Source organism: Excalfactoria chinensis, chromosome 3, assembly GCF_039878825.1.
Source record: "Excalfactoria chinensis isolate bCotChi1 chromosome 3, bCotChi1.hap2, whole genome shotgun sequence".
NCBI lineage: Eukaryota > Metazoa > Chordata > Aves > Galliformes > Phasianidae > Excalfactoria > Excalfactoria chinensis.
The window spans coordinates 42,120,443-42,145,270 of record NC_092827.1 but is presented as its reverse complement, the minus strand read 5'-3'; the positions used below and the strand labels follow the sequence as shown (position 1 = coordinate 42,145,270).

At 41.0% G+C, this 24,828-nt stretch overlaps 1 protein-coding gene across 1 annotated transcript in view; it reads left to right on the top strand.

The window, feature by feature from the left end:
• Window positions 1-471: 471 nt before the first annotated feature.
• Window positions 472-24,828, top strand: part of SLC22A16 (solute carrier family 22 member 16) — a 31,527-nt gene continuing 7,170 nt past the window's right edge. The window contains exons 1-7 of the mRNA XM_072333244.1: window positions 472-582; window positions 16,061-16,537; window positions 18,051-18,168; window positions 20,029-20,578; window positions 22,129-22,256; window positions 22,613-22,722; window positions 23,182-23,281. Of these exons, the coding sequence (XP_072189345.1) occupies window positions 533-582; window positions 16,061-16,537; window positions 18,051-18,168; window positions 20,029-20,578; window positions 22,129-22,256; window positions 22,613-22,722; window positions 23,182-23,281 (1,533 nt within the window). The 5' untranslated portion in view covers window positions 472-532. The remainder of the gene's footprint in view (window positions 583-16,060; window positions 16,538-18,050; window positions 18,169-20,028; window positions 20,579-22,128; window positions 22,257-22,612; window positions 22,723-23,181; window positions 23,282-24,828) is intronic.

The following is a 24,828-nucleotide window of genomic DNA, read 5'->3' as shown; positions in this document are numbered from 1 at the left end:
ACAAAGTACACTGGAGGCTGAAATAGCAGACCATTATTGATTGCCACAGGAGGCATGAAGCACATAATTGCCTTCTTTGACTTAATTTGGGGGATGGGGAGGGGAAAGCGGGGAAAAAAAACAACAAAGCAAAGCCGCCTGATGGGAAAGGCAGAGCTCAGCCCGAAGAGCTGCGTCTGAGGAACACGGTCTGTGTGAGGGATGTGAATGTTCTCAGGTCCGGTTGAGGGACGGAACCGTGCCCACCGCAGCAGTACCGACACCGAGACCACCCGCACAGAGCTGAACCGTCCGCCCTCAGAGCCGCTTCTCCTCTCCCCGGCCCTCAGTCCCGTACACCGGGCTGCCCTCGGGCACACCTCCCTGGGCCCAGAGGGACGACGTTCGGCCCCCCCCCTCGCCCAGCTGGGTGAGTCGGGACAGGCCCCGCCGGGAGCCCCGGGCCGCGGGATGGGGCGGGGCGGGGGGCCGGGCCGGCCGGTGGATCTTCCCCGCAGCGCCGGGACGGCGGCACTGAGGCTGCGGTCCCGCTATGGCTCCCAGCTCCGAGCAGCTCTTCGACTCCCTGGGTCACTTCGGCAGGTAGTGGGGCGGCTGCGTCCCGTCCGGACACACGCACACACAGAGAGCGACAGCGCACAGCGCCGTGCATCGCACGTTAGCACGGGCTTCTCAGGGGCACCGCTCACACCGCACTCGTAGTGTGAGAGCACAGCACGCGGTGACACCGGTGTGCCCGGCGGCTTTGCCGATCACTGCCGCGTATCGCGTGCAGTTCGCGGGTATGAGTGTATGCATGTGTGACGATGGCCAAGGGGGTTCCTGTGATCAACGGAGTGATGCACAGGACAGCCGTTCTGCTGTGTGGGCTGTGACTGAGAGCCTGCTTGCAGCCCTGGGTTGGTTAGATGGGGTGCCTGGCTGTGTGTGTGGGATGTGTATGGCTGCTGGGCTGGTGAGCCTCTGCTTACATGTAGAATGGAGTGGAGGTGGTGGGTGAGGAAATGGAGCTTTAGGACTTGTAAGATGGAAAGGTGCACATCCTCTTGGCGTGTTCTGCTGTGAGTTCTCTTGGTGTGCTAATCCATGTTGGAGGTGCATAATGCTAAGAGTAGGTGTCCAGGGCAGGCCCTCATGTCACAGTTTGGGTACAAGATTAAGTGTTGGATCACAGCTTTGTGCTTTCTAGCTCAGTCACTGGTGGGCTAACCACAGTGCTAAGCCGCAGTGTGGGCCTTCCCCTACTGGCACATTCTGAGCATATCCCTGGAGCTCCTTTTAATGGTAAAGGTACACACCTGCACCGTGCTGCTCTAGGCCAGCAAGGAAAGTATTTTGTTCTGTGTGTACCAGGAGGGAATTCCTAGCAAACAGGTTATTTTGCTGTTGCTGTCACTCTTCTGCCTTATGCTGTTTTGTGAAAATGAGCATTTGACACTGACTACTGAAATTAATGAAGTAGTTTTCCTAGCTGAGAACATCTATTAGCGCTTCAGTGAAAGTTTTCATCTGCTTTTTTGCAATTAAAGGGAGAATAGTCTGGAGGCCAGATGATATGAGATGCTGTTCATAGGGGTTGTGTCGGGTTTGGAGCCTTTTGGTGAGCTGCAGACTGCTGGAATGTACATGGTAAATGAACATATTACCTGTAAAAAGTTGTTTGTAACAACTGTTACTACTTGGGAACCGTTCCGATTATCTTACACTCTGACAGATGCAGGGAAGAATGGCCAGCTGTTTGTATGTATGTAAACATATTTATGGAGAGAGTATACACGCGTGATATATATGCTACATATAATACGCTATAAAATATATTACGTATACAATGATTCACACAGAATGTATAAAACTTTCACTCTAAGATAGCTTTGCAGAATTGGCACTCACATGCGTGCTGCCAATATTTTGTTTTCCATTGGACTCTCCTTTGGAAGTCTCACTGATGATGCCATAGTTCTCAATGGGCTCTTGAGACATGCGTGAACAGCCATAAAAATGCATCAGCTGTTGTTTCCTTTGCACCTAAAGACAGACTTTGTGCCTTCGTGGTGGGTTGACCTTGGCTGGCTGTGAGTTGCCCACCAACCTGCTTTCTTGTTCCCTCTGCACAGCAAGGCGCAGGGAGAAGATGAGGTGGAAAGCTGCTGGGCTGAGATAAAGGCCGGGAGATCGCTCACTGGTGGCTGCACAGGCAAAACAGATGCCACTTGGGGAAGATTAATTTAATTTGTTGCAATTAAAAACAGTGTGGCATAGGGAGAAACAAAGTTAAAAACACCTTCCTCCAGCACCCCCCCCCCCCCCCTTCTTCTCAGGCTCAGCTTTATGCCCAAATCTTCTGTCTTCTCCCCCTGATGGACACGGAGGAACAGGGAATGGGGGCAGTGATCGGTCTGTAATGCTTTGTCCCTGCTGCTCCTTTATGGTTGCCCTCTGCTCTCTTTGTGGCTACATGTGGAGATACACTTTGCATGGTGCCCATGGGCAGCAGGAGTGTGGTCTGCTTCTCCACAGGACTTTCCTGGGCTACTGGAACTTCTGCTCCACACCTAGAACACCTCCTGCCCTTCTTCTGCACTTACCTTGGTACCTTCAGGGCTGTTTCTCTCACGAGACATCTCACTCCTCTCTCCCAGCTGCTGTTGCACAGCAGTTTTCCCCTTTTCTCAGTCTGCTTTCCCAGAGCATCACTTTTCCCAGCATCACTCACAGCCCAGCTCTGGCGGCAGCAAGTTGCTTTTGGAGCAGCTGGAGCTGGCTCTGGTCTGATGTGGGGCAGCTCTGGGCTCTGCTCAGAGAGGCAACCCTTGTCTTTGAATTTGCGTGTGAGTAGCGTCTGCAGCCCATCAGTTCAAGAAGGCTGTTTTTAACATTGTTTTTAAGTCTGATGTATAAGATCACTGCTTGCTTTGTAAAGGTGAATGAAAAAAAAATCTACCTATATGCTTCAGAAGGCCTTATCTCTAATGAGCTGCCAGGCCTTAAAGCTCCCAGTTTACCTACACTGAACTTCATCCTTCTATAATGCAGCACTTCCTGACAGACAGTCTCTGTGGGCTCTCCCTTTCTGCCCAACCAGTCTGAGTGCAGTAACCCAAGTGCAGGGAAAGGGGAGAGGTGAATGACAGGCCCAAGGCTGGTGATACAGTTCCCTGTGCCCTGGCAGGTCTTTTGGAAAGCTTGGTGACTTTAGTCCACCGGCAGCACACAGACCTAGCTTACCTGGTTGTGTGTGACCAGCAGGCTGTGTGTTTTGCCTGTGCTGAATGGGGACAAGTGTAACAAGAGATAGGGGCCCTGGAGCGTGTCCAGAGAAGGACAGCAAGGCTGGTGAGGGGTCTGGAACATAAGTCCTATGAGGAGCAGCTGAGGGAACTGGGATTGTTTAGTCTGGAGGAAACTAAGGAGAGAGCTTACAACTCTCTACAACACTCTGACAGGAGGTTATGGCAATTGGGGTTGGCCTCTTCTCACCGGTAACAGCAATAGGCCAAGTTGCACCAAGGGAGGTTCAGGTTGGATATTAGGAAAAATTTCTTCTCTAAAAGAGTGGTGAGGTATTTTAACAGGCTGCCCAGGGGAAGTGGTTGAGGCACTGTCCCTGAAGGTGTTTGAGAAATGCTTAGATGTTGTATAAGGGACATGGTTTAGTGGGGAAATATTAGTGGCAGATGGATGTTTAGACAAGATGATCTTGGACATCTTTTCTAATTGTGGTGATTGTGTGGTTCTATGTCTCGAGAACAATGGAGTGCCTCCTTCTGTTAGTGTGGGTGAGAGTGAGCATTTGATTTCCCAGCTGGCACATCCAGGAGCTATGAGGTACAGTCTGTATGGTACATAGAGCTTTCTCCATGATCTACAGTTTCCAGATCTTGGCTTATACTTTATCTAAATGTGGGTGGTGGAAATTGTCAGGAGACAGGACAGCAGGGTGTCACTATTTCCAGGTTTTGTAATGAAATATTTCTAGCTTCTTGTAAGAGATTGTTCTTTTAAACTATCCTGGGTTTGGTTTGCATTTGCTTTTGTTCCCTAACCAAATGAAGATAGCCAGATTTTCAAATGTTAGTTTTATAAGTGAAGTATTGCACTAACTGTTGGACTGTTTAACAAATTGGCAATGACTGTTTTTTATCTTTATTGAAATGTTTGCATATTTGTTTGGCTTTGAACATCTTCACGTTATTGCCTTACACAATCTTGTCGCCTGGTGAATGGGGCTGCTACAGTTGGGACTTCAGAAACAGTCCTGACCGGGATTAGCAGTGGCCTATGGGAAGAAGAGAGAGACAGGACAGGGTGCCCACTGGGACAGCATACTCACCTCTTGCACCCAGTGCTGGGCTCCATGAGAGATTACCATGTTTTTCAGCAGTTTCAGTGTTTTCTGTTTCTAAATAAATAGATCAGAGACTATACTTAGCTTGTAAAAACAGACTTTGCGTTAGGAGAGGTTCTTTCTGTGGATGTTTGCAATGCAATCCCTGCCTTTCAGTGCCATAAAAACAGTATTTGAACACTCAGTGCTAAGAGCATTTCTCTTCTCCCTACGTTCTATGGCTCTTGTTTCATTTCTAAGGCCTGCACCAAACCATCTGTCTTCTTTTTATGTCTCAGAACTTTTCCAGGCTCTTGTTTTCACTCTGATGCCTTTATTACCTCTCTTGTTTCATAGCTTCCAGCTCCTCTTGAGATCTGATTACATCTTTTGCAGATTGTGGTGCATACATGATACTTACAGGAATTTTCATGGAATTTTTGGATATGTCTCAAATAACAAAGAGTCTCAAGTATCTCAAAGTACGTGCTCACCCATTTCTTTTCATTAAAGAGATAATAAGAATACTTTCAAGCAATGTTTTTTTCAAACTCATGTTTTACTGATGTCTTGAGTGATTCTTCCCCAACAGGAATGGACTTTTCAAGCAAGCATACTTGCTGGACATGGAAAAAGTTGTGTTTTTCTTTTCCATGCTAGTACAGAAAAGCAGGTAATCATGTTCAGCCTTTGCACATACAATTCGGTTTTACTTTTAGAACAGAAACATTCCAAGCGTTTTCTGAAACACTAATATGATTAGTGGTTAATACATCCTACACAGAATTAACGTTTGCAAACAAAGTAAAATGAATTCCTGTTTAAAATTTAACATTTCCCAAAGATGAGCAAAATGCTGTGGTTTTGAGATTGCTTTTAGAAAACCTTTGTTTTTCTTCTGCATGCTAGCTACTTTATACAATGGATACGTTTATAGCAGTGTATCTGCCATTCAGTTCTGAAACTGTGTCAGTGGACAGCTGTTTGCATTTGCTGGAATGTGCCAGAGGGAAGAATCTCAAATCTAAGTCCTCCTTTGGCTCCTAGTCAGGGGTGGTGTTTGGCAGAAATGCTTGAGAAATGTTCCTCAGCTTTATAATTGTACTATATTATAATGTCTGAATCAGCTGATGCTTTTCTCAGGTGCCTGTGGGCTAAAATAAGTGGACCTAGCTGCACTTGGTCCCACTGGTGGAACAGCATCATAATAGCCTTGGAGGAGTGAGACAAGCCATGTGTTTTCACAGAGCAGACTCTAGCAGCTTCAACAAAGCTCTTATTACCTATGCCTGACTAGGTAGGAGTAGAAATGTTTTCAGGGCTCAGAACCAAAGATGGACACTGGGAAGTGCTACTGGATAATGAGGTAGATGCACTAGCACTGCTGTCTGCAAGAGGTAGTCACTGTAGTTGCTGGAAGCAACCTAACACAGGATCTGCGCAGACAAAATTGCACTGCATCAGAATGTGCTGGCAACTCCTCCCCACCTGCTTCTGGAAGGAATAAATAGATTGTAACAGTAGGTTACAAAGTGTGTTCCCTGTAATTTGGTGCCTGGTGTATCGCTCCTGTGAAAACTCTATCACTCCTATGAAAGCTCTGTCAATAGCTTTCTAATAATGGCCGTGATTTTCTACAGTACAAAAGTTCTTCCAAGTTGAAAGGAAATGTTTTATAAAATAGACTTGTTCATGAGAAGCTTGACCACTATATTGCAGGAAGTGAAATGATTCAAGTACAGTGTAGTATTAAATTTAAGGGATTATTTGAAGGGCCCAGAAACCCTCAGCACATGCTATAAAGATTTCTGTGCTAACATGTTGCCTTATACAACAGGAGTGGAACAGAAATATGTACACAGCTGACATTATATTTCAGGTAGCTTGAGAAAAATTATCAATACATAAAAAAATTTCAACTGAGTTCCCCATTCCAAAGGCCAAGACCAGAAATGGTGTGACAACCAACTGTACAGGACAGGGACCTACAAGTGCTAATAAGGGTTGATCTGACGGTGTGTATATCTTGGGGAGAAATTCCATCTCTTTGAAAAATGCTGAAATTACCTAGAAAGCTAATATATGCTTTAGTATCATACACTGATAGCCAAAATGTAATGCTCAGCTCACTCAGACCAGAAGTTCTCTGACGTTCATGTGCAGTGATTTGAGGAATCTAGGTGAACCATCAGTTGGATCAGAGGCTGAGCTCTTTCCTCAAGAAAATGTTTTCAGTAAGAGTTGAAGCTGGGATTCCTCTTCCCATTATCTGAAGATATTACTGTTGTCTAGCAGCATCAGAGGTGCAGCCTCAGCAGTGCTGCTGAGATGGGAATAAAGGCCACAGCCTGGAGAGTAGATGGAAAGGGCTGATAAGGCAGGAAGAAGAAGAATACAAATACCAGAGAGATGGTTCAGAAAACTGGTCTGTAAAAATACTTGTCTATATTGCTTTCTGAAAAGTAGTCAGCGCCACACTTGGATGAAGCACAGTACTACCTCAGTGTGTTGTATTTATGATGGCCTGGTCTTTTCCACCCATGTAGCAACATATTCCCTTGGCCAGGCTGTGAAAAAGATTTGGAAGGCTGTGGTTACCCATTTGATCCATCCATGTAAGTCTGTGTTAGCTCTGTGGACGAGTTAGCTGTCCAAATCAAGGCTCAATTGAGTAAATAAAATAAAGATGAGCTCACCAACATTAGAGGCATATAGTACAAACTTCAGACATCGTCTTTAGTCACCTTGTCAGAGAAGATAATGAGACTCTTTAAAGGCACAATTCATCTGCCTTGTTTTCAAAGAGTGCTTCAGAACAGGATGAATGAGGCACTTATATTTGTCTGTTCTTCTGCATTGAGTGAAAAGGGAGTCTAGGGAAGTATAAATGTATATGGATGAATACTGTGTACAGTATATTGCCTCCAAATGTACAGTATACATCCAGAGTCTTTACTTTTAACTTACTTAACTGGTTAAGACTTAGCTAGGAGGTTGGGATGTGGGAGATACACTACTGTTGCGATGCTTGATGCCTTGGTGGCTGTCCATCAGCAATACTTGCTGTCAGTTCCTTGCATACAGGCAATTCTAGCACACATGATGGATTTTGGCCAGCTCTTGTAATGAGAGAATTAAGGTCAGAGAGAAGGAATCAAAGCTGTTCTGGAAACACAGAAATCCCAAAGGTATGGATAGGAAGTAAACAAAACTGCAACTGACATTCTGGGAAGGAAGACAGGAAGATTATGTAGTCATTTAGCACTTACAAAGTAGGCAAAAGTGTGTGGGTTTTTTAGCCTCTAAATTGCAGGTGTAGATCTTTTTGTTCTTGGTGAAAAATCAGAAAGTGGTACTATTCATCTACTGTTCAGATAGCCTTTGCTCTATAAATAAATATTACCATATCTGTAACATAATATTTCATCTGAATGTCTGTCTAGTACGAGAAAGTCAAATATGAGAGGTGAAAAATAAGCAGTAATAAATAAGCAATATTCAAAAGCATATTCTGCCATAAAGCTACTAAATTTACAGTGAAATTTTACTGATGAGAGACCACATTTCACCTAAATAGCTTCTATTCATGTCTCAGGCTCCAAAATAAATTGCTGTTTGGATATTTTCTGGTGTTTGGATCTTTGGATCTGGTTTATATCAGGAGAGCTAGAAAATGGCAAGAAACTTCTTTCAACTCCACCCTTATGAGAGAGAGTTCTTGTTTGGTCCAGGGTTAGAGCATTTGGACCCTCCCATCACTGACACTTGCTTTTTAATCTCTTTGCAAAGCTGTAGTCCTTAGCAGTTCATGGTAGCTGATCTTTATTCTGTCTCTTATCCATTGAGAAAGGGTGAAGACAGTACAAAAAATAGATCTACGAAGAAGAAACCTGGCAGATCAGAGCAAAATCCAGTTTCTTTCTTGGATTCTTGTGGAGAATGGAACACTCTGTATTTCTTGCAAACAAGTAAGGTTAGAAAACAGCTATGTTCCAGTTCATTCCTTTGTACCATAAGAGAAAGACTCGAGGAATGCACCTGACACTGCTGTGGAAGAATAACAAGGTAAAAGAACATTACAGAACATGCTAGTAAGGTGTTAAGGTGTACCTTGGGAACAGTGAAATGTATGGTCTGTATTTCTTTGTTTTTAATTTAAATTACTTTCAATGTTAACTGTAGTGGAATCATTTTCCTTGAATGAGAAGACATCGAAAAGTGTCTGCTTTTCACTAGGAAATCAAGAACAATATAAAATAACTCTTGTTTGTTGGTGCTGGAACAGATAAATGACCAAGTTGTAAATAAGCTCTTTGTCTAATTAAAATGAAAAGCAGTATTTTAAATATCCAAGATCAATTAAATTGATTCTCAGTATTTCCATCTAATGTATGTACTCAACAATGTGTAATGTTCTTTCTGATGGCCTTCTATGATGGAGTGATGGCATTGGTGGACAAAGGAAGGGCAACTGATGTTACCTACCTGGACTTGTGCAAGGCCATTTGCATGGACTCATGCCTTCATCTGTATCTCTAACTTGGAGATATGTGAATTTGAAAAGGAAAACTGTTTTGTGGAAAAAGAATTGATTGCTGGTTGCAGCCAGAGGGTTGTTGTCAATAGTTCAGTGTCTGTGTGGAGAACAGTCATGAATGGTTTATCCCAAAGTTCAGTCTTGTGTCCAGTGCTCTTCATCTTTGTCAGTGGCATAGATAGGGGGTTTGAGTGTGTTCTCAGCAAGATTGCTAATGAAACTAAGCTGAGTGGTGCAGTTGATAAAATGGAAGGGATGCCATCCAAAGGGACCTGGACAAGCTTGAGAAATGGGCCCACATGAACCTAACAAGATGAATAACGCCAAGTGCAAAGTGTCACACTTGGGTTGGGGCAATCCCAGGTAGGGGAGAATTCATTGGAGACAGACAATTGGGGATACTAAACTGGCTAAGGAGACAGAATATTGGCGGGACAGACCATCTGGCCTTGGAAGAGCCAAGAGAGTAGTTAAATAAGAGGCGATACATAAGCTGTACTACACTGCATTTCATCAAATCTCCATGAATATGCATGGGGAATTGTAATTTGTTTGACAGCAAAGAATCTCTGGCTGGAATTGAGTTGCTTTTCCATGATGTATATGTTGACCTTGTCTGAGATTTTAGAAGACGCAGTATTAAAGTGTCATCTATCTATCTATCTATCTATCTATCTATCTATCTATCTATCTATCTATCTATCTATCTATCTATCTATCTACCCCAGCATTATTATTACTGTTTTTTTAACCATAACTTTACTCATTTCCCAGGATATATGAAATTGAATTAATTTAATTACACCAGAATTTACAGACAAAACTTTTGTTATTTGCTTTAAGGAGAGTTTTCTTCCTGTCCTTGTGCTCATGTCAAAAGTCATTTACACAGGCACTGTAATACGAAGGACCTGCCGTAGGTGCAGCGAAAGGTAAACATTTCCAAAAGATAATATAAAAATTAATGCATTCTTCTTGTGTTACTGGAGATGTATCTCATATGCTACTCATATGAGATGTATCTTATATGCTACTCATATGTACCTCACTGCTCTCTATAACTTGCTGAAGGGAGGTTGTAGTGAGCTGGGGGTCAGCCTCTTCTCTCGTGTCATTAGTGATAGGACCAGAGGGAATGGTTTCAAGCCATGGCAGGGGAGATTCAGGCTGGACATTAGGAAGTATTACTTCTCAGAAAGGGTGGTCAGGCACTGGAATGGGCTGCCCAGGGAGGTGGTGGAGTCACCGACCCTGGAGGTGTTCAAGGAACAACTGGATGTTGTGTTGAGGGACATGGTTTAGTGGGAGCTATTGGTAATAGGTGAATGGTTGGACTGGATGATCTTTTCCAAAGTAAAGCTATGTCTGTTGTATGTTTAAGACTGATTCTAAATCTGCATCTCTGTACCATAGAGAAAATACTTCTCCTGTGTCTCACTGAGCTCCAATCAAAAAGTATGTGTGTAAATGTAAGTAATCATTTACAGAAAGGGTGGTTAGGTACTGGAATGGGCTCCCCAAGGAGGTGGTTGAATCGCCATCCCTGGATGTGTTTAAGAGCCGTTTGGATGTGGTACTCAGGGATATTATTTAGCAGAGGTTTGTTGTTGTGGTGTTGTTTCATGGTTGTTTTTTAAGAGATAGGCTACTGGTTAGGCTGCGGTTGGACTTGATGATCTTCAAGGTCTTTTCCAACCTGAGTAATTCTATGATTCTATGAATCACAGCTTGTTGGTTTAGAGTGGAAAGAATGCTGAATGGCTTTTCTCACATTAAAAAAAGACACAAACGAAAAACCAAGGAGTGGAATACGGAACTGTAAATAGTCACTAAATACAAACTCTTTTAGAAACAGTAAATACCTGGAAGTTTCATTTCACTGAAGCCATGCTGTTGAGTGTATGAGTGTATTTAGTGTATTTCTGACTAAGTGGTTTGCTAACAGGGTGGTTGAAAAGGCAGACAGTAAAAACAGTTTTTGTAAAACCTGTGGAATAGTGCAAGTCTTTTGCTAGTCATAGATCAGCCACGTGACTATCCTGAACTGGAAGGTTTTTTAAAGTATTATGCTAGCTGTTGAGGAGTATCTAGTAGATTTGCCATCAATTCAACCTCTTCTCTCTTTGATGGATGAACAAGAAAACAAAGATTATCTGGAAAATATTTTGTTTTACATAGAATTGTTGTCTAAAAAGACATTTTGAATTATTGTCTAACAACACATTTTGTCCCAGGTGTGCACTGCAATAACTGGCAATAGTATAAGTTCTCTGAGCTAAGGATTTGCCCTCTAATGTACATGTGGCAGTGTCTGCTTCAGATGTTGACTCCGAGATGAACGGCCTTGCAATTACACTGCTACTGACTGCTTGCATGGATGCAATGGAGATTAGATCAAACAACTGATCTGGATTGTTTGTTTTTTAAAATTATCTGTTTTGACATCTTTTTTTGTTTCCAAGTGAGATCAGTTTCCCAGATAAAATTCACAGCTGGTCCACATAAAAAGTACCACCACAACTGAGGAGATTCTCAGGGGATCGCTATGTCTGAGGGAATAAATAAACTGTGGGAAAGGAGAAGGGAAGAAATAACTTATAAGGACAGTGCCACAGGGTACGTTGTGTTGTGAGACAACAGCCACAGTGACAGTGGTCTGGGATCTATTTCATTATCCTTACAGCGTTTCTTCAATTCAGGTACTGGAATTATGACATAAAAATTTGCTTTTCTTAAGTCATAAAACTTACGCAGAAGGATCAGAAGATATGAAGGTGTTCTATTTTTACTGTAAGCTGTAAACTGAAAAAAGAATAACTGGGGAGAAATTTCACAAAACACTTTAGGAAGGACTGGCACATTTTCATGCTGTGTCTTGCTCAAGCTTTTATGAAGACACTTTTATGCTCATTTGACTTCTGGCATTCATTAAGTGCCTCTGCACTGGAGCAGTAACCTACAAAGTCTTCTTGATTTCTATATTTGACACTCCTGGCAAGAGTGACAAAACGTACTTGCCAAATAATTATCTCCTGTGGCAAGTCACTGAAGAGATGGAAAAATACTGTGAAGAGCTGGGGATTATTGTAGTTTTTAGGACAGTCTTCATGTTCACAGACCTTAAAAATAAAAAGTAGTTTTTAAAAATAAAGTAAAAAACCACATATCAGATGTTATTGAAAACTACTCCTTGCAACAATATACTTTACCTAATCTGATACATGTATATGAAGGTAACTGGCATATAAAATATCCTTTCCCAGAGATTGCCTTTTTTGAGTTGAGCAGAGGAAAACAGATGATAGACTTTGGTGAGAGAAGCCTTGCCTTCTTTTGGTGAATGCTGGTTGCATTTATTGCTGCTGCAGTGCAATTTTCTTAACATTTCAGTGTGTGGGCAGCAGTATTTCTTAACTCAGGGAAATTTAACATTCAAAATGGAGTTTGGTGAGGTTGCTAAAAGGATAGCATTGCATGGTTGCCTGCAGTTGGGAGATTTAAGCTTACTAATAGAGGAGTTTCTTATCTGTCCAGTGTTCTTAACTCAAGAATTAGGGAAAGAGTTAATCATTTACAGCAGATAGCAAAGACAGCATAGACTTTAACCAGGGTCAGCAAAGTGCGGGGGTTCTGCTGTCACCTCCTGACCCAGCACAGTCTGCTGCAAGGAGTGTCCCAGGGCCCCCAGGCTGCAGGCTGTCCTCCCTCAAAGAGGAGATGCTGTCTGAGTATGGGCCAGGATACAGACCTGGGATTTTAAGGCTGGAAAGAGCAGTGATGTGTCCTGGGACACCCATTTGTCCAGAGGGAGGGGGCCTGACTAGCAGTGTAGCAGGGAGCATCTCTGTGTGCCCCGTTGCTCAGCACTGACTGCTGTTCTAGCAAACCTGTCTCTACCATGTGGCTGGGCCCATAGCTTTCGCTGTCTTTTGTCAGTCTGCAGCTGCCCTGGCAAGAGAAATTCAGTGTGTCTATAGTACTTTTCCATCCCACGTATCATCTGCCTTACATACTTTTCATGCTTTCTATATGTTGTCACTGATGGCCTAATTAACTCCTTTTTAGTAACTATGCAAGTTGTCCGATTTCCTGTGTATTCAGGTTTCGCTAGAAACAAAGCTCTTGGTATCTGCAGGAGAAACTCAGCAGTTCACAGGGTTGAGTGTTTCAATCTGGTATTGGCAAAGATGCTATCAAAACGCTGCTGTAGTCAGCTGTGAATTTTGCCTTCACAGCAAAGGTGAACTTTAGGTTTGGGGCTGTATATATTTGGGGGCCCTATCCAGCCTGTTGTGGAATTTTACTGGAGAGAACAGTAGGGAGCTTTTACAGACAGAAAAGCAGCCACTCAGTGCGGAGGCAGGGCAGTGGGTTGCCTTCAGCCACTGGTGCTGCCAGACACGTCTGTAGCTTCACATCCAGCTGTATTCTCTCCTATTCCTGCATCCACTGCCTGCTCCTTGGCTTTTTTATCGAGCTGTGAGAGGTTAAAGACCGCAGTGCAGTCCATCCTTCGGGATTCAGCAACAGCATGACTATTCTATTGTAAAAACACACATTTTCACACACTAGTTAGAAATGGCATAAATTATGTCTGTTACCACCTCTCTGGAATTCTATTTCAGTTTTAGTGTTTGCTCAGCATAGGTGCTACAAATGAGGTGAGAAAAATAATTACATTGTAGAGCAGGTTTCTTTGTTGGAGCTGAATAAGATTTTTGTAACACTGAAAACTGAAGAGCATTTTTACAAGAACCAGTTACATCTAGTTGGAAGTTAAGCCCTTGGAAGATGGGAGAAATGTAGCATGACACAGATATATCTGTAAAATAAATCCTTTATTGCTTTTTGTAAAGGTGGACACTGTTCAATAGGACACAAAGGAAAAATGAGGAAGGGGTAAGGGATTGTAACTTACGTAGTTTTACAAAGCAGCTACAGGAGAAATCTGATAATTCTCTAAGAAGAAATGATAAAAGACAAGGTAGATTTATTCAAGGATGTTTTATAAGCAGCTAGTAGTCTCACATGAAAAAAGGGGACGCGGAGATTAGATTTAATGAGAAATTTTCCAACAGGATGCTTTGACCATGGAGCAGTCTGTCAAGATGGTTATTGAAGCACGGTCATAAGAGGTGTTCAGGAAGATATGCAGTGAAACTCTCAAGGGAGAAGTTAGTGCAGAGATTAGCTGGAACTGGTCAATATTATAGCTCTGGTTATGCTCTTAGGAGTTAGGTTTTACAAAAATAATACAGTGCATTTGTTCTTGCCACCTTCTCAGCCTATATCCTTACAGGTTGTTATCTTCCTTCAAACCTCTCCAAAAAGAAAGAGCATAAATGTATTTTTCTTGCTTATTTTTACTGGGCTCTAGAATAGAGGTGATGAACTTGACGTTTCTTGTGCTGGAAGAGCTAATTAGGAAGCTCAAGATGAACGTATGAGAGTCTGAATTTATTTTGTTTTACCCATGTCTGAGAAATAACCACTGGGTTGTCTGGCACTACAATTTCTTGATGTGTAATGACAGATATTGCAAATACTGGGCATCCTGGCTCCAGGTATGCCACTCTTTATTAGCTAGTAGAAGTTGTAGTCGCACCATTTCTAGGGCTTTAACTTGCTAATCTGCTAGAGGGCATCTGCTTTTGAAAAACCTGCTCATGGTGTCCCTCCTGGAGCAGGGGTTGTTCTGGATGGGTCCAGAGGTCCCTGTCAATCTTGTGCTTCTCTGAGATGGGGACGGTGAGAGGAGTTAGTCAGACTATACAGCAGAACTTCTCCATTGAAAAGATTAATTGGACACTGTACTCAGGAAAATGTATTTAAATACTTTGGCTGTGAATTGTTTAGGAATTCATTAGAAATAGTGATGATAGATGATTAAAAGTCCTAGGCTAGGTTGTGTTGTAAACTTTATCAGAAGAATTCAAGGCTAGATTGCATTCATGTTAGTAGGGGGTGATCTGGAATTCATGTTTGTTACAGGCACACGACATTTCAAGGCAGTTGTTTTTTATGCATAACTTCAGCAGAGATGGCCTCTGATCATGTTTCAAAACCCTCTTTTTTGTTTCCTGATATCCAGGCCCAGCATATGCTGCATTAAGGATGTATGTGTAGAAACTGAGCCAACGCTTCTTCAAGTTTGTACAACTGGTTGATTTCCACTAAATAAAAAATGAAAGGAAAAACCAAAGCTATAGTGTGTTTTGTTTTGTTTTGTTTTGTTTTGTTTTGTTTTCCCTGAGCAAATGTTTTACTAATTCTGTGCATAATTTTAATAGTTAATTGAGGAAGAGATTCCTTATGTTTAGACTGTGAGAATCGCCCAGAATTTGCAGTGAGTGATACTAGAGTTTACTGCAAGTCTTTTGACATTCAGAATATGTGTGCATTTTATACACAAAGACTTGCTCGCATCTCAAGCATATTTTAGAAGCTGTTAAAATGCCAAACTTCAGGCTATGCATAAAACATTCTTTTACCGTGTTTGTTTTATGATACCATCTCTAATACATAACTGCATACTCTGCTTAAGCCAGAACCCTCCCAGATTTACAGCTATGTTTTGTTACAAAGCATTTCACCCTTCAGATTCTATCTTCCTCTACACATGTCTACATGTATTATCTCTTTGTCTTTCTGAGGCAACAAAGTGAGGTGGAAGATAGATGGAGTAGAGGTTCTTAGATACGATGCGGTGAAATGAAGGGCATAATGTGTTTGCTTTGTTTTATTTGATGTGCGTATCTCTATCCCTGAGAAGCCGAGGTTGCAACATCCTGGTTTCTCTGACCATTCTTGTAACCTCAGGCCTTCTTTTGAGAGATTTTAATGGGATGGGGTTGGAGGTGGGGGTTTACTTCCAATTTCACACTTAAGCTCAGAAGTGATTCTTTTTAAATGGTCTTCTCTGCGCAGCCATACCCATAGCTAAGAGCAATACTGATCTTTTTGACAAAAGAGAAATCTGATATTTCCCGAGGACAGATTGTTTCTGCTGTGCATCTTTTCTTATCATTGGTTTCTTGCAAGGCTTAACTTATTTTGAAGCCATGCTACATAACAAACCACTAGACAATAAATAACGCTTTGCCACAATCACCAGGCTGATCCTAGCAAAATAACTGTGGTGATGGTTTTGTATTTATAAAAGGTTTTCTTCAGTAAACCTTTTTTATTTCCCTTTGCAGATTTCAAGCATGTGTGTATTTTGCATCTGTCTTTCAAGCTATGTCATGTGGCATCCATTACTTAGCATCTGTGTTCATGGCTGTTACTCCTAACTTTGTATGTGGGATCCCTGGAAATGTGAGTAGCATTCTCTTCTACAACTCCTCTAAAGCAAATCTAGAGGACATCTGGACAACGTGGACACCAACAGAAAATTACATTGTAGCCCAGCTGGAAAATGGAGAAGTCTGGGAACTTAATCAATGCAGCAAGTCCAAACGAGAAGCCAGTTTTGATCTAGCATATGAATATAAAGGCAACAAGTCCGTATTTTCATGTTCTGATGGATTTCTCTATGATGATACAAAATGGAAGAGCACTGTTGTTACGCAGTGGGATCTGGTCTGTGACCGAGAATGGCTGGCAAAATTAATCCAGCCTACGTTCATGCTTGGAGTCTTGATTGGAGCAGTGATTTTTGGTGACATTGCTGACAGGTAAAGTGCCATCCTCTGGGCGTTGTACATTAAGACTGCAGTAACTCCGTGCTTATTTATCTGTTTTGTTGTTTTCATTTATTGTGTACAAATTCAGGGTCATCACTGTGCTTTGCTGGGATTCCATCATACCAGCACTATCAGAGTTCTGCCTGAGCCAAAGGAGCGTCAGCCAGCTCAGGGTCCCCACCAGAGCCTTCCTGTGATCACTGTGCCAAAACTGTCCTTCAGTTTGCCCCTGTGGTTCTGCCTTCCCTTCTGTTTTCTGAGTTCATGCACTGAGAGCCAGCTTCACAGGCAGGCTTAGAAGAGCCAGTGAGATCCAGGATGCCTAGCTGAGCCTGTCTGTCCATATGACATTCAGTTTCCTAAGCTACACCGTACTTTCCCAGGCAGTTTATTACTTGTATTTTGATTTGAAGACTCCATTAGTGTTATGCATCCCTTTCTCTAGACAAGCTTGTTCATTAGCAGCTCTGTTAGGCGGAGGGTGAAGATAAGCACGTTGAAGGTGAAGGAAGCCAAGCACATTGTTCTTTTGTTTTCCTTCATTATGGTTTGACAACATGCAAATGCAAAAGCAAAGATGATCTGCCTTTAATTTGTCTTCTGGAACACACGGAATCAATCCTTCCTCACAATTCAAGGCTTTGCAAAACCTTATTTAATACAAAACCAGAATATAATGTCAACGTTTGTTCCGTGTCCCTTAAATAATTGATTACTTTATTAATTTTAATACCCGGACGTGATTTAAGAAGTTAGGTTCATCTTGTTCTCATTTCAATTAATTTAAGGCATGAACAGTCATTTGAGACAATACACACATCCTGAGTTGCAGATTTACAACCATGAATTTTACAACTGAAAGTTATTATTTTCTGACACATTCTGGCTGGTGAGAAACAAGTTTGTGGGTTCCTCCCATTCCCAATTAACAGATTTCCTAACAGAAGAGCCAGCTGGGGCTCACTTGGATCTCTTCTGGCAGGGGTCAAAAAACAGATGTGTGTAATGACTCCTTCCTTGTACATCTTCCAGGTCAGGGCTGGTGAAAGATGGGAGGGTGCTGGAAAGAGCTGTGAGGTGGTGTTCTTTGCAAATGAATCTCTGAAAAATGCAAATGTTACGTACTGACTTCATAAATAAGACAGAGTAAATCTGCAGTTTAGTTATGTGGAAGTTAATCTTGACGCTGTTATGCAAGCAATATAATGTCACTTGTAAAGTTTACTTCTGGGAAGGATTCTGGAGGAATTCCAGAAAAGAGCCTCCTTCCATAAGAGTTTCCATTTTCCTTGAGTTTAGTTGGAATTATGGGGAAAAAAATAGAATTTTTCTTTCTCATGTGGCAAGGAAAATAGAGGAAAGTAACACAGAGTTTCTTTGGTGGATGAGAACCTTGGGTACAGTATTTTCAGCCTCATTTCCAGACAGGCTTTCTGAAGTAGAAGTTTTATTTTGACAGAGTGTTTATGTTTGCTCATCATTTTATTGCTGCCGTGCTTTACAGACTGGGAAGACAACGTGTCATGTGGTTCACAAGTGCTGGTCAGTTTGTATTTGGCATCACAGTGGCATTCACATTTGACTACTACAGCTTTGTGATTGTCCGCTTTCTCCTTGCTATGGTAAGAAAGGGGCTCACTGGCTCTTTTATGTGTCTTTTCCTTCCCCTTCTCAGGAAAACCCCTTTCTTTCTTATTTCCTCTTCTACTTCATTATTCTAAAGCCCCGTCTGTTGCACTTATTTCAGCAGAGCAGGGGGAGTCTGAATGTTCTTGGACCACAGCACTTTTCCTCTTTGAATTAATAGAAAGCATCTGTATGAAGCATTGTTTGGTACCTCCTCCATCCCAACCTCTGCTGGACTGGTAATTAAATACCAAGTGTGAGCAGTAAACTCTGGTTTTTACATTGCAACTGGCATTGCATTTCTCCTTGTTGTCACAAATGGAGTATATATTTCTTAAAATAACAAATCTATAATAAGTATGATTTTTATCTCTGCCACTTGCATTGATGGAGGAGAGACGCACATTTTCTCTTCTACGCATCTCTTTGGTCTTTTAAACTACAAAATAAATAGATAGACATGTTTATCACTTAGGTGTTTATATTATACTTAAGAGTGTTCCAGTATATGTGTCTAAGTATATCTATACATACATAGATATCTATATATCTAGTATTTATATGAGATATATATGGTAAACAATTTTTACATTCAAAAGTATATGTATAGTCTTTCACTATATATTGCGTCAAGACATTAGAAAGCTGCCACAAGAAAAGTGATGTAAGTTGGTTGGAAATGTGAAATTAATCACATAACTTAATGTATTCCTGTGGGCAGTCAAGAGAGAACATTGCAGCTGGACCTGCCTTTGCCAGATTAGAGCTCAGAAGGATTGCCCAGAAAGAAAACTGCATGGGGATTTCAGCATTGAACAGTGAGATTGCCGGGATTCCCTTCATGGGCTCCCTGGCTGTTGATGCTAGGGGCTGTGGTAGTTTGCAAAAGCAAAGAGCTCTGACTGAACAGGTGCCGAAGGCTTTAATTGCCCACTGGGATCTGATTTGAGAGAAGGAGATGTGAGACTGTAATCCTTAACCACAGAGATCAGCTTCCCTGTCAACATCAGTGGATTCATAGACGGGGTTTATTAACTGAAAGATTTGTGACCAGAAAATTATTTTTTATTTATTTATTTAATTATTTTTTATTTGATTAATCAAAAAAATATACTGGTATATTTTTTAGCCTAGAACTTCTGGCTATGTTCTGAAATGTTTTGAGTTAATAAGGGTTTCGAGTGTTACTAGCAAAACTGAAATATATGTAAAATAAATATAAAGATATATATTCAAAGCGAAAATCCTTAAGTGAAGAGTATGTCAGTAATTCCATTATGATAGTGTGGCTAGATCTTTATAAGAACCTCTAACACCTGTAACTCTGTAGCTGTGTTTCTTTTCCAACACTGTAAAAATCTGATTTGATGACTCTTTATGGGAGCACAAAAGGTAATTCTCAGTGAATGTGCTGTTCTGTGACATGCAGATTAGTAATAGCCTACTTAAAAGCCAAGGTTGAGATTTTCCAAAGTGGCTATTACTTCGGGGGGACTTCATTTTCCTAAGTGTCCAATTGGTGATGTCATTCAGGACTTGGTTTTTGGAGGTGAAGTGACAACGGCTAGTTAGGCTCTTTTTCGGGTGTCTCTTGCTGGCTCTGCACACTAAAGGGAAACATCCGAAAGCACTTTGTGTCTTTAAACACATTTCTCAGGTATCCTGAAAGTCTGAGTGAGCTTTTTGTCCAACTGATTTGTTTTCAGGTTTGCCTTTTTTCTATTGCTGAGTAACAGATCAGGGCAGTGCCAGTTAAATGTACTCAAATGAGGAATGCTGTTACCTGTTGCACAAGGAAAAAAGATACAAACCTCACACTGTGTTTTTTGTTTTGTTTCTCTTTCTCCATTCCCCAGGTTTCAAGTGGCTATCTGGTTGTGGCTTTTGTTTATGTGACTGAATTTGTTGGCATTAAAGCACGAACCTGGGCTTCTATGCATGTCCATGCTTTTTTTGCTTTGGGAATTATGGTTGTGGCACTCGTGGGATTTTTGGTTCGGACCTGGTGGGTGTATCAGATATTTCTCTCCATAGCAACTCTTCCCTTTGTCTTGTGCTGCTGGATGCTCCCAGAAACACCTCTGTGGCTCCTGTCAGAGAAAAGATATGAAGACGCACAAAAAGTAATCAATATAATGGCAAGGTGGAACAACGTAAGCACTCCCTGCAAAGTGTCTGAACTGTGCTCAGTCCAACAAGATGACCCAGGCACTGACAGAACAAGCGGCAGTGGCGCATCCTCAACCAAGAAGCACAACATCTTAGATCTGTTTTGTAACTGGTACATTGCGAGAAGGACCATCACAATCTGGCTGGTCTGGTTCACTGGGAGCCTGGGGTACTACGTCTTCTCCTTGAGTTCTGTCAATCTAGGAGGCAATGAATATTTAAATCTGTTTCTCATAGGTAAATAGTTTTTGTACTTTATTCTTTTTCTGACAGAACTAGAACATTACATTCAGAAATGTCTGGAGATTAGACAGCCTGGTTTTTAACTTTACTCATCCAACTACGAACCTTGTTCCAAGATTTTCTTGTTAACTTGTCATAAAGCTGATTAATACAGGAAGAAATCTCACTATTTCTCAAAAGAAAAGAAGTGAAAAATTGTTGTTGTACAAAATTCTTCTCTCTTCGTCTTTGTGATTGTAAAACCATATTCTAATTTTCTCCTCTTTGTCCTGCAAGCATCTGGCAGATCCACACAAAACTTAATGGCAGCAGACCAGCAACACAAAATGCATCTATCTTTCTGTTAAAAGCACAAACTAGGAGAACATAGAATTAGTTAAAGCTATAGTCGTGTGCAGTCATAATATGCTAAGTTGGTCTGTACAGAAAATAGATTCGCTATTCTCAGAAGCAGGAATAATTTTGTTTTTTCCCAAAAATGTATTTTTGGTCACGCTGTTCTTTTATTGATCTGACTGTAATATTCCTGTGGTATGGCAGTTGTTTATGAAGCGCATTTGAGGCCTGGCCTGAAGTTTGTTTGTAAAGATCAGTGGAAATATTCCATTGACTTCAGAAGACTCCATGCTGGGCACACAGCTCTGAGACAGCAGGGGAATAAATAATCTGCTTTGTTTTATGTGACCGGTGCTCTCAGTGAAGTGTGTGCCTGTCCATGTACATCAGCACACAGAAGGACTGTAACTCGAGTCTGAATTGTCGCATACTGTAGTGTGTTGGTAGGTTGGCGTGGTGAAGAGTGGGTGCTAATGATGGAGAGCAGCAAGTAACTCACTGTAGCCACCTCTCCCAAAAATATTCAAGCAGACTGACATAGTGTGACTGGCTGCAACCTGCTTTTATCAATACAAACTCCAACATTTGTTTTCTAGTATTATAGGTGCATCAGTGTAGTACATGTACTCAGTAGAGAAATGCAGCATATTTATTCTTATGTTTCTCCCTGACATTATGCTGGACATAGCAAGATTCTTCATGGGCAAGTTGGCTTAATGCATGTCCAGGAAGGCTTAGGATCAGTATGATTTATCTGAGGGCAAACCATGCTTAAACAGGGTTTGTGAACAGTTCTTGCCAAATACTGGTCCTATATGGCTGCATTAAGTTTTTCTTTGGAAAGAGACGTTAGGAAGAGAACATCTACCCAAGTGGGTTATTGTAAGCAGCTGCTCTCTCTTTAAAGCAAGCCTTGCTGTTTTCTGTAATTTTCCACCCCGAAGAGACTTGGAGCTGCTCTGTGCTGTAAAACCTGTTCTGCTTGTACTCCTCCATCCCCCACTTAGGCTGTTTTCCATCATCTGTTGCCATTTGGGTGACCAAATGAATGAGCCTCACACAACAGTTGTCTCTAGATTTCACATATTCGTGACATGTACAATCAAGCTAACTTCCTAGATTAAATGAATCTCCCTAAAGAGGAAGCTAGAGTTATAAGATGAATATGTGTAATCATGACTTAAAACGAAATAATTTCATACTGACAGGTGCTGTGGAGTTGCCTTGCTATATCATTGCTTGCATTGGGATGGACAAACTGGGAAGGAGAAACACACTCATTCCGTTCCTTATTTTAAGTGCACTGATCTGTGTTTTAATTATGTTCATACCTCAGGTTAGTCATATATTGTTGAAAGTGTTCCTACAGTAGACATTGATTTTATCGATCCTGAAGTCTGTAGATGCAGCTGATCTTCCCAACTCATATGCTTTTAAAATGCAGCTGCCAGTCAAGGATAGATTTCTGTATTTTGAGTACAGACTTCACAGTACTGTTGCTGGAGTCAGATTTAAAATGCTCCCAGGGCTTCAGAGAACCAGGACTGGTAAAAGTTGTGTGGACACTTTACTTGCTTTAAAGAAAAAATGAGTAAATACTGCTTTGTGTTTAAAGAAGAGTCATGGATTTAATTTAAGTTTGGAACAGTGATGTTTCCTGTTAATTTATTTATTTGTGATCTTTTTCCATAGGATTTTAATGTGTTAATTATATTGGCAAATATGGCTGGAAAATTTTCAATAGGTGTGGCATTTGGCCTTATATACCTCTACACAGCAGAACTGTACCCAACAATTGTAAGGTAAGGATTTTTGCCAGAGGGTAATTCTCATTGTTTGTTGTGATTTCTGTTTCTTTTTTATGCTGTTTGGCCAGAGCCAGCAGCTCTTCACATTAGCAACATTGGTCTAAAAGACAGGATAGGATGAGTACCCCTGCTGCTCGGAGTTGTCTAGTATTTGGCTGCTCATTTCTTTGGCCATTGATTGGTTTCACTGAGGAACTAAAAGAATATTCAGTACTTTCCTGCATGTTACATACGCCTTTCTTAAAAGCCCCAGTCCTTCACGCTGTGGTGCATGCTGAACACTGATCTTATTTTTAGACTTCATTTTAGAAGTAGCAGAATTACACTAAAACATAAATTTACATTGTTGAGGCAGTACCTTTCTAGTGTAATTTCAACTCATCCTATGGGTGTTACAATTTCTAATGACTTTATTTGCTAGAATTCTTATCAGAATATTTGTTTTATTTGTAGATCACTTGCTGTTGGAAGTGGGAGCATGATGTGCCGTGTAGGCAGTGTGGTTGCTCCTTTCTGTGTGTACCTGAGAAGTGTTTGGTTATTCTTGCCACTTGTAAGTATTTACTTCAATGGTAAATATTTCAGTTTCTGAAAAGATGTGTGTGTGTGTCACTTGTCTTTTCAGGAACTGAAAGTTGAACTTTTCTTTTGAAAAGAATTGAACGAACCATTCTTGTTCTAAATTTTAAGACTCAAAAGTTTAGCAACTTTCTATTGATAAGAATATGCAGCTAAAGCAGAAGGGAGACTTTTGAGTCACTGAAGTCTGAGAAATTGTGCTGTGCAGAAATTTGTGTGCATTGGATCCTTGTATAAATTGGATAAAAATATTTCCCACAAGATTATACTTCATCATCCATGTAACATCATTTGCAAAGTGTCTCTAGTCCATAGTTCTTTACTCTGCAGACCATGATAATAACTTACTCTTCACCTTTTCCAAAGACGGTTTTTTCTATTTAGGAAATTGACCATGGTGGCTGTTTTATAATATATATATATATGTATATATATATATAATATTACTCAATTTTTCTATTACTTATACTATTCTTCTATTTTTTTAATGATCATAGAATCATAGGGATTGCTCAGGTTGGAAAAGACCTTAAAGATGATCAAGTCCAACCGCATAATATTCTTCCTTAACCTTTTCCCTGGCTTCCCTGAGACACTGTACCTTTGGAATAGCAGTCCAAAAGATCAGGACTGTCTTAGACATACTGTGCTTGGTCATCGCATCTGTCCCAGAGCTCCTGTTTGGTGTTTTTCCTTTACATGAACCAAACAAAAAATGAATTCATGAAATGGGAAATAATAAATAAATAAATAAAAGAGAAGCAAATGATATATTGATGATGTTCATGGTCACTTTGACGAGAAACAGGACCTTGGATTCATTAAGCACACTCTAATGTAGATGATTTCCAGGTCATGCTACTCGTGAATCCTTATCTCTAATTGCCCCAGGAGAAGAGAGACACAGACCATTCCATCATAGATCTTGGGAATTTCTTCTGCACTGTGTAGCTTCAAACCCATTTTGGAGAAAATATTTTGTTACTTTCCTGCTCACAATGAAGTGTATTTCTTGATTATTTTCCTCTTCAGTATTTGCTGCTTAGAAATTAAGGATATAAGTGGACAACTGCTTATTAACAATTTAAAAAGAGTTTCAAAACCCCTTAGAATTTTTTGTTTCTAGCACAGCAATGTTATATGTAATCTATATATGTCAGAAGGTAAAAATATAATGGGATGTGCCTTTGACCTAGATTCTTACTCTGATTTTCTCTACCACACTGGAATTTCTTGCAAAAATGCCATTGTGTCCTTTTGATTTTGCAACAGCAACAACAAAATACCCTTAAATTCCAGATACTAGAGATGGGTCTGAGAGAATTCTTGGGAATTTGTTTCATGATTTTAATTAATTACATTCAATTGTTTTGGATGAAAACAAAGAGGAGGAAGCAGACCACAAAATAAATTATTCCCCCATGCTCCTAAAAACTGTTTTCTTTCTTAATAATAACCCCATATTAACCAATAGAGCATCTCAGAAAAGACACGGAAAACAACATTTGCGCAACAGAGTGG